The 14,375-nt window shown below is 38.7% G+C and overlaps 3 protein-coding genes and 1 long non-coding RNA gene across 4 annotated transcripts in view; all 4 read left to right on the forward strand.

The window, feature by feature from the left end:
* LOC137092127 (thrombin inhibitor rhodniin-like) overlaps positions 1–9,065 on the forward strand; it is a 43,895-nt gene extending 34,830 nt beyond the window's left edge. Inside the window, exons 5-7 of the mRNA XM_067456396.1 lie at positions 6,695–6,720; positions 8,460–8,554; positions 8,645–9,065. Of these exons, the coding sequence (XP_067312497.1) occupies positions 6,695–6,720; positions 8,460–8,554; positions 8,645–8,717 (194 nt within the window). The 3' untranslated portion in view covers positions 8,718–9,065. The remainder of the gene's footprint in view (positions 1–6,694; positions 6,721–8,459; positions 8,555–8,644) is intronic.
* Positions 95–802, forward strand: LOC137092129 (proteinase inhibitor PSKP-1-like). The gene is made up of 4 exons (XM_067456398.1): positions 95–155; positions 313–338; positions 411–517; positions 606–802. Exons 1-4 carry the CDS (start codon positions 116–118, stop codon positions 673–675), a joined length of 243 nt encoding a protein of 80 aa, XP_067312499.1. The 5' UTR covers positions 95–115; the 3' UTR covers positions 676–802.
* LOC137092126 (uncharacterized) lies at positions 2,725–3,207 on the forward strand. The gene is made up of 3 exons (XR_010908152.1): positions 2,725–2,752; positions 2,825–2,931; positions 3,014–3,207. It is a non-coding gene; the product is annotated as an uncharacterized lncRNA (long non-coding RNA).
* Positions 9,066–10,323: 1,258 nt separating the features above from the next.
* Positions 10,324–11,983, forward strand: LOC137092132 (serine protease inhibitor Kazal-type 1-like). The gene is made up of 4 exons (XM_067456400.1): positions 10,324–10,381; positions 11,386–11,411; positions 11,481–11,584; positions 11,674–11,983. Exons 1-4 carry the CDS (start codon positions 10,342–10,344, stop codon positions 11,753–11,755), a joined length of 252 nt encoding a protein of 83 aa, XP_067312501.1. The 5' UTR covers positions 10,324–10,341; the 3' UTR covers positions 11,756–11,983.
* The last annotated feature ends 2,392 nt before the right edge of the window (positions 11,984–14,375 follow it).

Consider the following 14,375-nt stretch of genomic DNA (forward strand, 5'->3'; position numbering starts at 1 on the left):
CGGTAACCGGTTAAACCGGAACACCTGTTATTGGAAAAGGGCCAAATGCTATAAATATCCGGATCATTGATCACTGATCATATCGTCAGTTTCAGAGACTCTCAGGTTGGGAACAATGTTTGCTCGAGGAATCATCGTCCTTCTCTGCGTCCTAGGTGAGTAATAATGATTTCATTCACAAAAACAGCTGATATTAGGATTATGCTCATTTGTAGGGATGGAGAAATGAAGCCACATGTGTTTTCCTCTACTCGTATCATAAACTTAATTTATTATTTCTAATCCTTTCTTTTCCCTCTTCTTGACTCACAGTGGCCATATCTGATGGAACAAGACGGGTGAGTAAATAAAGCCTGAGTTTTGCTCTAGTCGTAAAGCGTTTCTACAATGTCATTTGTGTTTGTGATCAGCCTAAATGCAAGGGCTACCGGCCTCACAGGTGCCCAGAGATCTTGGCTCCTGTGTGTGGCACTAATCGCGTAACATATGACAATGAGTGCATGCTGTGTGCTGCGAGGTGAGTTTAGACGTGTGTGTGTGTGTATAAGGTTTTAAGTGAGTCACTTTCAAGGTTTAATCTTGATTTTAATGTCTTTGTGTTTAAGAGCTTCAGACCATCGACTCTTAGTCTGGAGAGAAGGTAAATGTCCCAGACGGCGCCATGATGATGATTAGAGCGGTGTCGGCCCCTGGACTGATCATTCTCAGGCCCTTTACTCTACACATGACTTTACAGCAGCATCGCTCTCAAGCGGACAAGCTTCACTTTTGACCAATAAATTATGACTAAAATGTGACGTGCTCATGAGTTTATATTTATTTTGCAGAATGAGAACTTTACCTGGAAAATATTGAAAAACAGACCTTGTAACATAATTTCTAAAACCACACACTCACTTTCTCTCACTCGCAAACACTAATGCTATAAAACACCATAGAGTAGACGGAAACTAAACCTGTTTTTTCTTCCCCAGTCCTATCTAATGGGTTGATTTGACACCTGGTTATCCACTGTCAACATTTTCTCTTCCCATCAGGGAAAACAATCAAAAGCGTGCGTCTATGGTGTCACGGTTTGCAATCAAAACCATCTTTAACTGGAATAGTCCTTATTGGCACGACCATATTAGATTCCTCTTAAAGCATTTGACACTATAAATCCTGAAATATCGATCAGTAAATTAGTACACATTGGGATCAGGGGGTAGTTTTAAATTGGGTAATCAGTTATCTGAGAGACCGACAATTTGTGAAACTAGGAGAGTATTCATCTGAGTGATTGGGGTGTCCCACAGGGGTCAGTCCTGGATCCAGAGTTATTTTACTATATATTAATGATATTTGTAAAGTCTTGAAGATTGAATTATTTGCAGATGACCTGTATTTGGTCCAGGAGACAACTTACTGCTACTTTCACAATTAATCACCTCAGAATTTAGGAAAATAAAACGATGGTTGGATATTAATAGATTATCGATAAATTAAATGTATAGAGAAAAGATTCTTAAATAAGAAGTACTGTAGGAAAATGGGAGCGCTCCTTTATGATTTGTAATACTTCCCTTATGAAAGGAAAATATGTTTACCAATATATTTTCTTGAAATATATTTTAATATGTGGAATAATATATTGATGGTATTATAAAAATATAAATGTTCATGCAATATATTGCGAAATATACAAATGATTGCAGCTTTCAATATATTGCAATATATTGGAAAATATAAATATTAAATCCCATATATGTGAATATTGCATGATATTTTCAAATATATTGCAATATATTTTTGTTTCATAAGAGTTGTTAGTGGTCACTTGAATAATTATGTACGGTAGGCTATGTGGGGGTGTGTATGTTGATATGGCCGTAAATATGTATGGGTGTATGTATATATACAAATGTGTACATGTATGTAGATGTGTATGTTTTTACAGGAAAGTAAGATACTTTGCTGTGTTCATTTTATTTTTCTATTCTTCTATTTTTCATCTTTACTTTTTCTTTTTTAAATGTCTGAATATTATTGTATTTTTTATTCTCTCATGTTCGAAAATAAAAAAATACAATAAGACTAAACTGTTAGGCTACGATTAAAATATCCGATTTGTCTACTTTTAAATAACCACAGCAAAAGGACATTACCCGAGTTCATTTCTTTGTGTTTATGTTCAGTGATATCAAATATTTCTGTATCTTGGCTCATTTCTCTCAGTGTTGCTCTGGATAGTCATGCTAGCCATATCTGCAAGTGACATGTAGGCATACAACTTTATTTGCATTTTATTAATTTGTACAATAATACCAGCATCATGCAGAGCAAATGTTTAATTGTAATGGACAGGTTTTGCACAGGCTCGGGATTGACGAATCTGCGGCCGATCGTTCCCATCTGGCGAAACGGCACACCTGAACACGGTAACCGGTTAAACCGGAACACCTGTTATTGGAAAAGGGCCAAATGCTATAAATATCCGGATCATTGATCACTGAACATATCGTCAGTTTCAGAGACTCTCAGGTTGGGAACAATGTTTGCTCGAGGAATCATCGTCCTTCTCTGCGTCCTAGGTGAGTAATAATGATTTCATTCACAAGAACAGCTGATATTAGGATTATGCTCATTTGTAGGGATGGAGAAATGAAGCCACATGTGTTTTCCTCTTGCTGTATCATAAACTTAACTTATTTTTTTCTAATCCTTTCTTTTCCCTCTTCTTGACTCAGTGGCCATATCTGATGGAGCAAGACGGGTGAGTAAATAAAGCCTGAGTTTTGCTCTAGTCGTAAAGCGTTTCTACAATGTCATTTGTGTTTGTGATCAGCCTAAATGCAAGGGCTACCGGCCTCACAGATGCCCAGAGATCTTGGCTCCTGTGTGTGGCACTAATCGCGTAACATATGACAATGAGTGCATGCTGTGTGCTGCGAGGTGAGTTTAGACGTGTGTGTATAAGGTTTAAAGTGATTCCCTTTCAAGGTTTAATCTTGATTTTAATGTCTTTGTGTTTAAGAGCTTCAGACCATCGACTCTTAGTCTGGAGAGAAGGTAAATGTCCCAGACGGCGCCATGATGATGATTAGAGCGGTGTCGGCCCCTGGACTGATCATTCTCAGGCCCTTTACTCTACACATGACTTTACAGCAGCATCGCTCTCAAGCGGACACAAGCTTCACTTTTGACCAATAAATTATGACTAAAATGCGACGTGCTCATGAGTTTATATTTATTTTGCAGAATGAGAACTTTACCTGGAAAATATTGAAAAACAGACCATGTGACAATTTCTAAAACTACACACTCACTTTCTCTCACTCGCAAACACTAATGCTATAAAACACCATAGAGTAGACGGAAACTAAACCTGTTTTTTCTTCCCCAGTCCTATCTAATGGGTTGATTTGACACCTGGTTATCAACTGTCAACATTTTCTCTTCCCATCAGGGAAAACAATCAAAAGCGTGCGTCTATGGTGTCACGGTTTGCAATCAAACCCATCTTTAACTGGAATAGTCCTTATTGGCACGACCATATTAGATTGATCTTAAAGCATTTGACACTATAAATCCTGAAATATCAATCAGTAAATTAGTACACATTGGGATCAGGGGGGTAGTTTTAAATTGGGTAATCAGTTATCTGAGAGACCGACAATCTGTGACACTAGGGGAGTATTCATCTGAGTGATTGGGGTGTCCCACAGGGGTCAGTCCTGGATCCAAAGTTATTTTACTATATATTAATGATATTTGTAAAGTATTGAAGATTGAATTATTTGCAGATGACCTATATTTGGTTCAGGAGACAACTTACCGCTACTTTCACAATTAATCACCTCAGAATTTAGGAAGATAAAACAATGGTTGGTTATTTATAGATTATCGATAAATTTGAGTAAAACTACGTTCATGGTATTTGTAAACTGTAGGCCAAATCCAGATAGAGGGGTTTAACTTGGAAAGAGTAGCCTACATGAAAATACATTTCTTGGAGTGATCATAGATGAAAAGATCTGCTGGAAGCCTCACATAAAATACATCAAAACCAAATTAAGTATGGCAATTCTGGCTAGAGCTAAGCATCTACTGGATCTTCCATCTCTTCGCATCTTGTGTTCATTAGTGTTCCCTTATTTGAACGACTGTGTAGAGGTTTGGGGAAGCACTTACCGACATTCACTACAGCCGTTAGTAATGTAAAAATGAGCTATGAGAATCATAATGTTGGATTCTGCCAACACACAAATTCATTATTTTGGCAGTCGAGATTATTAAAATACTACGATCAAATCGAATATCAAATTGCAGGATTCATGTTCAAAGTAAGAAACAGGTTACTGCCTGGGAATATACAAAAGATGTTAGAGAGGGAGGGCGGGTACAACTTAAGGGGAAGCGGAAACTTTAAGATTAATAGATTTAGAACAACAAGGAACTTTTGTTTATCAATATGTGGAGTTAAATTGTGGAATAAAATTAATGAAAACTTAAAGCAATGCTCTAACATATTCCTCTTTAAAAAATAGAAAAGATTCTGAAGAAGTATCAAGAAGGACTGTAGGAAAATGGGAGCGCTCCTTTATGGTTTGTAAAACTTGTTAGCGGTCACTTTTGAATAATTGTGTATGTACGGTAGGCTATGTGGGGGTGTGTATGCTGATATGGCCGTAAAGATATGTGTGTGTGTAGACACAAGCTTCACTTTTGACCAATAAACTGATTTTAAAAAAATCAGAGTCATGAGATTATTCACAATCATTACATTTATTTTGCAGAATGAGAACTTTACCTGGACAATCTTGAAAAACAGACCTTGTAACAAATCATTTCTAAAACCACAGCAAACTCTATAGTGAGTGTCTTAAACTGTTCTGCTAAGTCACCTTTATTTATACAGCCGTGTTCAAATCATGCCACAGAATTTGCCATGTTAATAAAACACAATGCCTGACTGACACATGCTGGGGTTCATTTCATTTAACCTAAAACCCAAATAAAGGCAACAATACAAGACCAGACAGAGAACTACAACGACATGAAAAGGAGCTGTCATTAACAATATTATAAACATGTTTTTTATTTGACTATAGTAAAGTGTAATTTATTCCTGTGATGAAAGCTGAATTTATCATTACTCCAGTCTTCAGTGATCATTCACTAATCATTCTCATATGAGGATTCGATGATCAAGACACATTTATGATTATTATCAGTGTTGAAAACGGTAATTATTTGTTGACTAGAAAGCCCAAAAGAACTGCACGCATTCGGCGGAAGAACATTGTTCTGGTTGTGCTTTGGCTCTGCGTGACTGCGCGGATGAATATGATTCTGTCTCATAACTAAAGAGAGAGAGTCCTGATGAACTGCGAGGAGACATTATAGAAATTAATGTTCGTGCTACATTTGCGTAATGTTGTCGCTCTCTGTTGGAAACACTGACATATTTACATTAATTATAGACAGCCAATAAATGAATAAAACATGGTTTCAACTGATAATAGATTAATAATAGTATGAGGAAGAACTCTTTATCACTTACACAGACAATAAATAAATATTCATATCTTTGTCACATCACACAATTTAACTCAAACTGTTCCACAAACTCAATCATTTCTGAATATTCAGGTTCTTCCGTTCAGGCTTTATTCACAATTTTCTCACAATAGAAAATTAATAAAAGTCAAACCATCTGTAACTGGAATATTGTCCTTATAGCAGCACGACCATTAGACTAGAAACTATTAGGCTACGATTAAAATATCTTCAGATTTGTCTAATTTTAAATAAACACAAAAAAATGAAGTAAAGTAATTGTACTTTTGCTATGATTATGTTCAGTGATATAAATGATTTCTGTATTTTGGTGCATTTGTCTATAGTGTTGATATAGCTATAGCTAGCTAGCTAGCATGTCTGCAAGTGACATGGCTTTATTTGCATTTTGTTAATCTGTACAATAATACCAGCATCATGAAGAGCAAATGTTTAATTGTAATGGACAGGTTTTGCACAGACTCGGGATTGACGAATCTGCGGCCGATCGTTCCCATCTGGCGAAACGGCACACCTGAACACGGTAACCGGTTAAACCGGAACACCTGTTATTGGAAAAGGGCCAAATGCTATAAATATCCGGATCATTGATCACTGATCATATCGTCAGTTTCAGAGACTCTCAGGTTGGGAACAATGTTTGCTCGAGGAATCATCGTCCTTCTCTGCGGCCTAGGTGAGTAATAATGATTTCATTCACAAAAACAGCTGATATTAGGATTATGCTCATTTGTAGGGATGGAGAAATGAAGCCTCTTGGCTCTCTGGAGCTTCTCTCTGCTTGTTTTTTGGGAGCAGGAGTGTCGGAAACGGCGCCATCTTGTGGCAGGGAGAATTATAGCAGAGCTGATGTGTTTTCATTAAGAACTAATAAAAGCCTGATAACCCTCAATGTTTAGTCTTTTGGTCCTATTCACGTATTAAAGGCTGATAATATAACAATTATAATACTACCAATAGAGGAGTTTAATGGAAGTACATGATGCTTTAAATTGTGGTGTTTAATTAGAAGAGCATTAAATGTTAAAGGGCTTCAGTAGCATCCTGACATGGAAAGTGAAGCATCGTGTCAAAGTGTTTTCCACTTGCTGTATCATAAACTTGAATCCTTGTTTTTCCTTCTGGACTCAAACAGTGGCCATATCTGATGGAGAACGAGAGGTGAGTAAATAAAGCCTGAGTTTTGCTCTAGTCGTAAAGCAAATCTACAATGTCATTGTCTTTAATCAGCCTAAATGCGAGGGCTATCGGCCTAACGCATGCCCAGAGATCTTGGCTCCTGTGTGTGGCACTGATGGAGTAACTTATGACAATGAGTGCCTGCTGTGTGCTGCGAGGTGAGTTTAGACATGCGTGTACTTTAGGTTTAAAGTGAGTCACTTTCAAGGTTTAATCTTGATTTTAATGCCTTTGTGTTTAAGAGCTTCAGACCATCGACTCTTAGTCTGGAGCGACGGCGACTGTTTTGAAGGCTCCGCATGTACGTCACAAATGGACCTGCAATACACACTAATACAGTTTACTGTTCTTCATAATGAAGCGTTTCAAAGTCTGGACGTTCTTTAGTCTGAATTCACCTTTTCTAGAGCAGCACAAATGAGAAATGTATGAACATCCAGACATTAAGTGTGCTTTAAGGGATGGTTCAGTAAATGACTGAGGTGGGCTACTGTAGACCCCATTGCCGCGTCAACATCAGTGTTGGGCAAGTTACTTTTAAAAGTAATTGAATTACTTTACCAGTTACTTTAGCTATATCAAAAGTATTAATTTACTGTCCCCTAGTAGCCTAAGTTACTTTTTGTTTTTTAATGTAAATATGAACAGTAGCCGACTGAAGAGTCAAACATCACTTTTAGACCTATTTATTGTCAATCAGGCAACAGGCCTTCGACTAAAGCAGTAATGTGTTTAGTGTCCAGCAGCTGCGAGTTATGGCTCTTAATAATGTCACTTAATTTTCTCTGATCAGATGCCTCCGCTTGTGAAAACACCAGAAGTATCTGGTTGTTTAAACCACATGTAGGCCTACATTTTACTCTTGCAAATTGTAAAAAAACTAAAATGTCCGATATGATGCGCTACTGCAACACGTGTCGCTGAAGCAAGCCACGCAAATGACCACAACAGATGTGAACTCCGTTGAATATGCATATAGCGCAGAAATTAAAGATCGGCTTTATATTCATTTTGCGGAGAAGTGTAAGGTAAGACGACCTGCGTTTATTTAGACAGTTCGTTTGAGCGCTAGGATCAGCCTGACCTCGCCTTATATAACGCCTCTTTCCTGTGGTGATGATGGCCTAAATGTGTTAAATCTGTGCTCCAAGTGTTTTTCACTTTTTAATTTGTTTAAATATCGACGAGAGTTGATTTGCGAGGCTATACAGTGTTGGGTTAACTGACTGTCCGCTTGTCACTTAAAAAAAATAATAACTTTAATTTAACAAACAAATGCTCCCAACATTTTTCCCAATTAACTTGATAAAGAAACGAAATCTAACTAATTTGACCTTATAAATTAAACTGAATTATTTCAATGACTGCAAAAAAGTGTAATAGGCCAAAGGAGGATTTAAAAACCACGGGCTGGGCCTAGAGTTGAGCTTTTTGTCTGCAAGCGTTCATTTTTCTCAAAAGAGAGTAGTGCAAATAACAAACTCATTTACATTTCAGTAATTCAGTAAATGCGCGACTGCTAAAAGTGTAGTGGAGTTACAGGAACGCATTGGCCTACTTTGTAGCGCGTTACTCCAACACCGGTCGACATTAACCCTTGTTTTTTCTTCTTGACTCAAACAGTGGCCATATCTGATGGAGAACGAGAGGTGAGTAAATGAAGCCTGTAGAGCTGCTTTCCTCCAGGAGCAGAAACTCAATGCCATTGTCTTTATGAGCAGCCGAACTGCACTGCCGGATGCCACGACATCTGGAAGCCCGTGTGTGGAACCAATGGAGTAACATACGCCAATGAGTGCGACCTGTGTGCTGCCAGGTGAGTTTAGACCAGCACTTTCAAAGAACTGTAGACAAACTTTTAGAGTCACTTTCAAAGTTTTAATCTCTTGACCTCTTTGTTTTTAAGAGCTTCAGATCCTGAAATCTCAATCTGTTCAGACGGTGAATGTCCCATTCCCATAGGCACACCGGGCCCTTGAGTAGGTGTCGGCCCCTGGACTGATCATTCTCAGGCCCTTTACTCTACACATGACTTTACAGCAGCATCGCTCTCAAGCGGACACAAGCTTCACTTTTGACCAATAAACTATGATTTAAAAAAAATGCAGTCATGAGATTATTCACAAACATTACATTTATTTTGCAGAATGAGAACTTTACCTGGAAAATATTAAAAAAACAGACCTTGTAACAAATAATTTCTAAAACTACAGCAAACTCTATAGTGAGTGTCTTAAACTGTTCTGCTAAGTCACCTTTATTTATACAGCTGTGTTCAAATCATGCCACAGAATTTGCCATGTTAATAAAACACAATGCCTGACTGACACATGCTGGGGTTCATTTCATTTAACCTAAAACCCAAATAAAGGCAACAATACAAGACCAGACAGAACTACAAAGACATGAAAAGGAGCTGTCATTAACAATATTATAAACATGTTTTCTTTGACTATAGTAATTTATTCCTGTGATGAAAGCTGAATTTATCATCACTCCAGTCTTCAGTGATCATTCACTAATCATTCTCATATGAGGATTCGATGATCAAGACACATTTATGATTATTATCAGTGTTGAAAACGGTAATTATTTGTTGACTAGAAAGCCCAAAAGAACTGCACGCATTCGGCGGAAGAACATTGTTCTGGTTGTGCTTCGGCTCTGCGTGACTGCGCGGATGAATATGATTCTGTCTCATAACTAAAGAGAGAGAGTCCTGATGAACTGCGAGGAGACATTTTAGAAATTAATGTTCGTGCGACATTTGCGTAATGTTGTCGCTCTCTGTTGGAAGCACTGACATATTTACATTAATTATAGACAGCCAATAAATGAATAAAACATGGTTTCAACTGATAAAAGATTAATAATAGTATGAGGAAGAACTCTTTATAACTTAGACAGACAATAAATATATATTCATATTTTTCTGTCACATCACACAATTAAACTCAAACTGTTCCAGAAACTCAATCATTTCTGAATATTCAGGTTCTTCCGTTCAGGCTTTATTCACAATTTTCTCACAAGAGAAAATTAATAAAAGTCAAACCATCTGTAACTGGAATATTGTCCTTATAGCAGCACGACCATTAGAATAGAAACTATTAGGCTACGATTAAAATATCATCAGATTTGTCTAATTTTAAATAAACACAAAGAAATGAACTAAAATATTTGTACTTTTGCTATGATTATGTTCAGTGATATGAATGATTTCTGTATTTTGGTGCATTTGTCTATAGTGTTGATATGGCTATAGCTAGCTAGCATGTCTGCAAGTGACACATATGGCTTTTTTTTACATTTTTGTTAAACAACGTTTGCCAATACAAGTAGCCTAATGACATCCCTTATTAATCTGTACAATAATACCAGCATCATGCAGAGCAAATGTTTAATTGTAATGGACAGGTTTTGCACAGACTCGGGATTGACGAATCTGCGGCCGATCGTTCCCATCTGCGAAACGGCACACCTGAACACGGTAACCGGTTAAACCGGAACACCTGTTATTGGAAAAGGGCCAAATGCTATAAATATCCGGATCATTGATCACTGATCATATCGTCAGTTTCAGAGACTCTCAGGTTGGGAACAATGTTTGCTCGAGGAATCATCGTCCTTCTCTGCGTCCTAGGTGAGTAATAATGATTTCATTCACAAAAACAGCTGATATTAGGATTATGCTCATTTGTAGGGATGGAGAAATGAAGCCTCTTGGATCCCTGGAGCTTTTCTCTGATTGTTTCGGAAACCGGTATTAGTGCAGCATTAGTGTTGGAAGCGCCGCCATCTTGTGGCAGAGAATTATAGCAGAGCCGACGTGTTTAAGAACTAGCCTACTAAACGCCTGACAACCCTCAATATTTAGTTTTTTTTTTAAATCATAAATTAATGTATTAAAGGCTGTTAATAAATATAACTGTACCAACAGTGGAGTTTAATGTAAATGGTGCTCTATTTTTATGGTTTAATAGCCTATGCCTACTGTTTCTGGCAGAATAGGATCAAAATCTAGTAAATGGATTCAGAAGCGGCCTGGGTTCAAACATCCCGACATGAAAAGTGAAGCGTTCACGTGACTGTAAAGAAAGTTAGTCAATGATCACGTTTCTCTAAAAACAATACGAGCTCCGACATGGATCTAAATGAAGTTGTGCGACTCTGGTTAAACTATGGCTGGAGTATGGTTAATTTGCAGTTAGCCGGTTACCATAGTCTAACTATAATGTTTTAGTAATAAAAGGTTCACTTTCATGAGGGGTGTAATCACATCACAGATCACACTATGCAAGCGTTTCAAGTCTGCACCTCAGTCTGAGTTCACCTTTTCTAGAGTAGTTACTGGAAGTGTCGCATTCAGGCAAAAGCCGAGGGTAATGCAGATATGATGTCATCGACAGGCCACGCCCTCACGTACCGGTTCATTGGTTAAAATGGCAACTTTCTCACGATTTACAAATGGCTTAGTTGGGAACCTTTGGGATATTGCAAGTACTCAACTGAACAAACTGTGTAACACTGGCCTGGTGGTTTTTGGGCGTTTTACTGAAGTGTTACTGTGCACCTTTTAAAAAGACTGAACTATTTAGACTGCATCATCAAACTTTAATCTTTGTTTTTCCTTCTTGACTCAAACAGTGGCCATATCTGATGGAGAACGAGAGGTGAGTAAATGAAGCCTGAGCTGCTTTCCTCCAGGTGCAGAAACTAAATGTCATTGTTTTTGTGAGCAGCCTGTTTGCAACCGGCCGCCCGGTGCATGCCCAAAGATCTATGAGCCCGTGTGTGGAACCAATCGAGTAACGTACGCCAATGAGTGCCTGCTGTGTGCTGCCAGGTGAGTTTAGACAAGCAACTTTCAAACCAAGAACTGTAGGTTACAAAGTTTAGTCACTTTCAAACTAATCTTCACCTTTTGTTTTTAAGAGTTTCTCATCCCCAACTCTTGGTCTGGAATGAAGGCCGCTGTCCCAGAGTGTGTGGGATTACGCCGACTGAGGCCTCTTGAGTTTGACTCTTTCGGGCCCTTTACTCCACACGTGACTCTACAGCAGCATCGCTCTCGAGCGGACAGAAGCACCGGCTGAAGCGTTTATGACCACTGGTTGAATAAATTGTTCCTAATAAATCCAAAGTGATCTTGAGTTTATTATAATGCACAAGTTAACCATTTCATTTGCAGAGTTATAACTTTACCTGGGAAATATTGAAAATGTAAGTTTCTAAAACCACAGCAGGATCTATAGTGAGTGTCTTAAACTCAGATCAGTTATAGCTTTTTATTTATTTATTTTTTAAATTATGAAAGGTTATCAGTTAAAATCATTAAAATATCAGTCTCAACACACATTGGTCTTAGTCTGGTCTCGGTCTCAGCACACGTTGGTCTTAGTCTGGTCTCGGTCTCAGCACACATTGGTCTTAGTCTGGTCTCGGTCTCAACACACATTGGTCTTAGTCTGGTCTCAGCACACGTTGGTCTTAGTCTGGTCTCGGTCTCAGCACACATTGGTCTTAGTCTGGTCTCGGTCTCAGCACACATTGGTCTTAGTCTGGTCTCTGTCTCAGCACACATTGGTCTTAGTCTGGTCTCAGCACACGTTGGTCTTAGTCTGGTCTCGGTCTCAGCACACATTGGTCTTAGTCTGGTCTCAGCACACGTTGGTCTTAGTCTGGTCTCGTTCTCAACACACATTGGTCTTAGTCTGGTCTCGTTCTCAACACACATTGGTCTTAGTCTGGTCTCGGGTCTCAACACACATTGGTCTTAGTCTGGTCTCGGGTCTCAACACACATTGGTCTTAATCTGGTCTCGGGTCTCAACACACATTGGTCTTGGTCTGGTCTCGGGTCTCAACACACATTGGTCTTAGTCTGGTCTCGGGTCTCAACACACATTGGTCTTAGTCTGGTCTAGGGTCTCAACACACATTGGTCTTAATCTGGTCTCGGGTCTCAACACACATTGGTCTTAATCTGGTCTCGGGTCTCAGCACACGTTGGTCTTAGTCTGGTCTCGGTCTCAGCACACATTGGTCTTAGTCTGGTCTCGGTCTCAGCACACATTGGTCTTAGTCTGGTCTCTGTCTCAGCACACATTGGTCTTAGTCTGGTCTCAGCACACGTTGGTCTTAGTCTGGTCTCGGTCTCAGCACACATTGGTCTTAGTCTGGTCTCAGCACACGTTGGTCTTAGTCTGGTCTCGTTCTCAACACACATTGGTCTTAGTCTGGTCTCGTTCTCAACACACATTGGTCTTAGTCTGGTCTCGTTCTCAACACACATTGGTCTTAGTCTGGTCTCGGGTCTCAACACACATTGGTCTTAGTCTGGTCTCGGGTCTCAACACACATTGGTCTTAATCTGGTCTCGGGTCTCAACACACATTGGTCTTAGTCTGGTCTCGGGTCTCAACACACATTGGTCTTAGTCTGGTCTCGGGTCTCAACACACATTGGTCTTAGTCTGGTCTCGGGTCTCAACACACATTGGTCTTAGTCTGGTCTCGGGTCTCAACACACATTGGTCTTAATCTGGTCTCGTTCTCAACACACATTGGTCTTGGTCTGGTCTCCCTAGTCTGGTTACCTCACATCTAGTCTTCAGTTATTGTGAAATACTGTACATCTGTGCTCCTTTTGTCCTCCATAAACAATAGTTTCTACATAATCTACTGTAGGCTACAGACAGACTCACTGTAAACTCAGACACGTACCATAACCTCATCATCCGCAGACAAACGGCCTCTCAGAATACACACATAATGAAGGACAAACACACCATCCAGGATTGAGGAGATATTTCACTGGAGCTTATCTTCATATTCAGTGTCAATTATTAAAGTATTCAGCTAACAACTGTTGTTTGAGCACTGTTTGCTATAATGTGCCATGGGTCTATTATTTATTTTATGTAAACCTGCACGCATTCGGCGGAAGAACATTGTTCTGGTTGTGCTTCGGCTCTGCGTGACTGCGCGGATGAATATGATTCTGTCTCATAACTAAAGAGAGAGAGAGTCCTGATGAACTGCGAGGAGACATTATAGAAATTAATGTTCGTGCGACATTTACGTAATGTTGTTGCTTTCTGTTTGAAACACTGACATATTAACATTAATAGCCAAAAAATTAATAAAACATGGTTTCAACTGCTAATAGATAGCTAAAAGATAAAGAACTCTCTCTTTATAATTTACACAAACAGACAATAAATATATTCATATCACACAACTCAAAACAGTTTAACAAAATCACAATCATTTTGGAATATTCAGGTTCTTCCAGACTATTCACAATTTTCTCACGGGTGGTCAATAGAAAATTAATAAAAGTTAATTATCCCATTGCACGGTTAGGCTACGATTACATTAATATCAGATTTGTCTAATTTTAAATAAACACAAAGAAATGAACTAATTGTACTTTTGCTATGGTCAGTGATATCAATGATTTGTATTTTGGCGCATTTTTTCTCTCTATAGTCATGCTAGCAAGCCTGTCTTAAGTGACGACTTTATTTGCGTTTTTGTTAAGCAACCTTTGCCATCACAAGTAATGACATCCCTTATTAATCTTTACAATAATACCAGCATCATGCAGAGCAAATGTTTAATTGTAATGGACAGG

This window comes from Pseudorasbora parva, chromosome 11, assembly GCF_024679245.1.
Source record: "Pseudorasbora parva isolate DD20220531a chromosome 11, ASM2467924v1, whole genome shotgun sequence".
NCBI classification, from domain to species: domain Eukaryota; kingdom Metazoa; phylum Chordata; class Actinopteri; order Cypriniformes; family Gobionidae; genus Pseudorasbora; species Pseudorasbora parva.

Bases quoted from the DNA above. Each gene is read 5' to 3' on its own strand.
- LOC137092129 (XM_067456398.1), top strand. From the start codon at position 116: ATGTTTGCTCGAGGAATCATCGTCCTTCTCTGCGTCCTAG. The intron at 156-312 runs GTGAGTAATAAT...CTTGACTCACAG, and splicing joins CGTCCTTCTCTGCGTCCTAG to TGGCCATATCTGATGGAACA. The intron at 518-605 runs GTGAGTTTAGAC...TTTGTGTTTAAG, and splicing joins TGCATGCTGTGTGCTGCGAG to AGCTTCAGACCATCGACTCT.
- LOC137092132 (XM_067456400.1), top strand. From the start codon at position 10,342: ATGTTTGCTCGAGGAATCATCGTCCTTCTCTGCGTCCTAG. The intron at 11,412-11,480 runs GTGAGTAAATGA...TTTTGTGAGCAG, and splicing joins TATCTGATGGAGAACGAGAG to CCTGTTTGCAACCGGCCGCC. The intron at 11,585-11,673 runs GTGAGTTTAGAC...TTTGTTTTTAAG, and splicing joins TGCCTGCTGTGTGCTGCCAG to AGTTTCTCATCCCCAACTCT.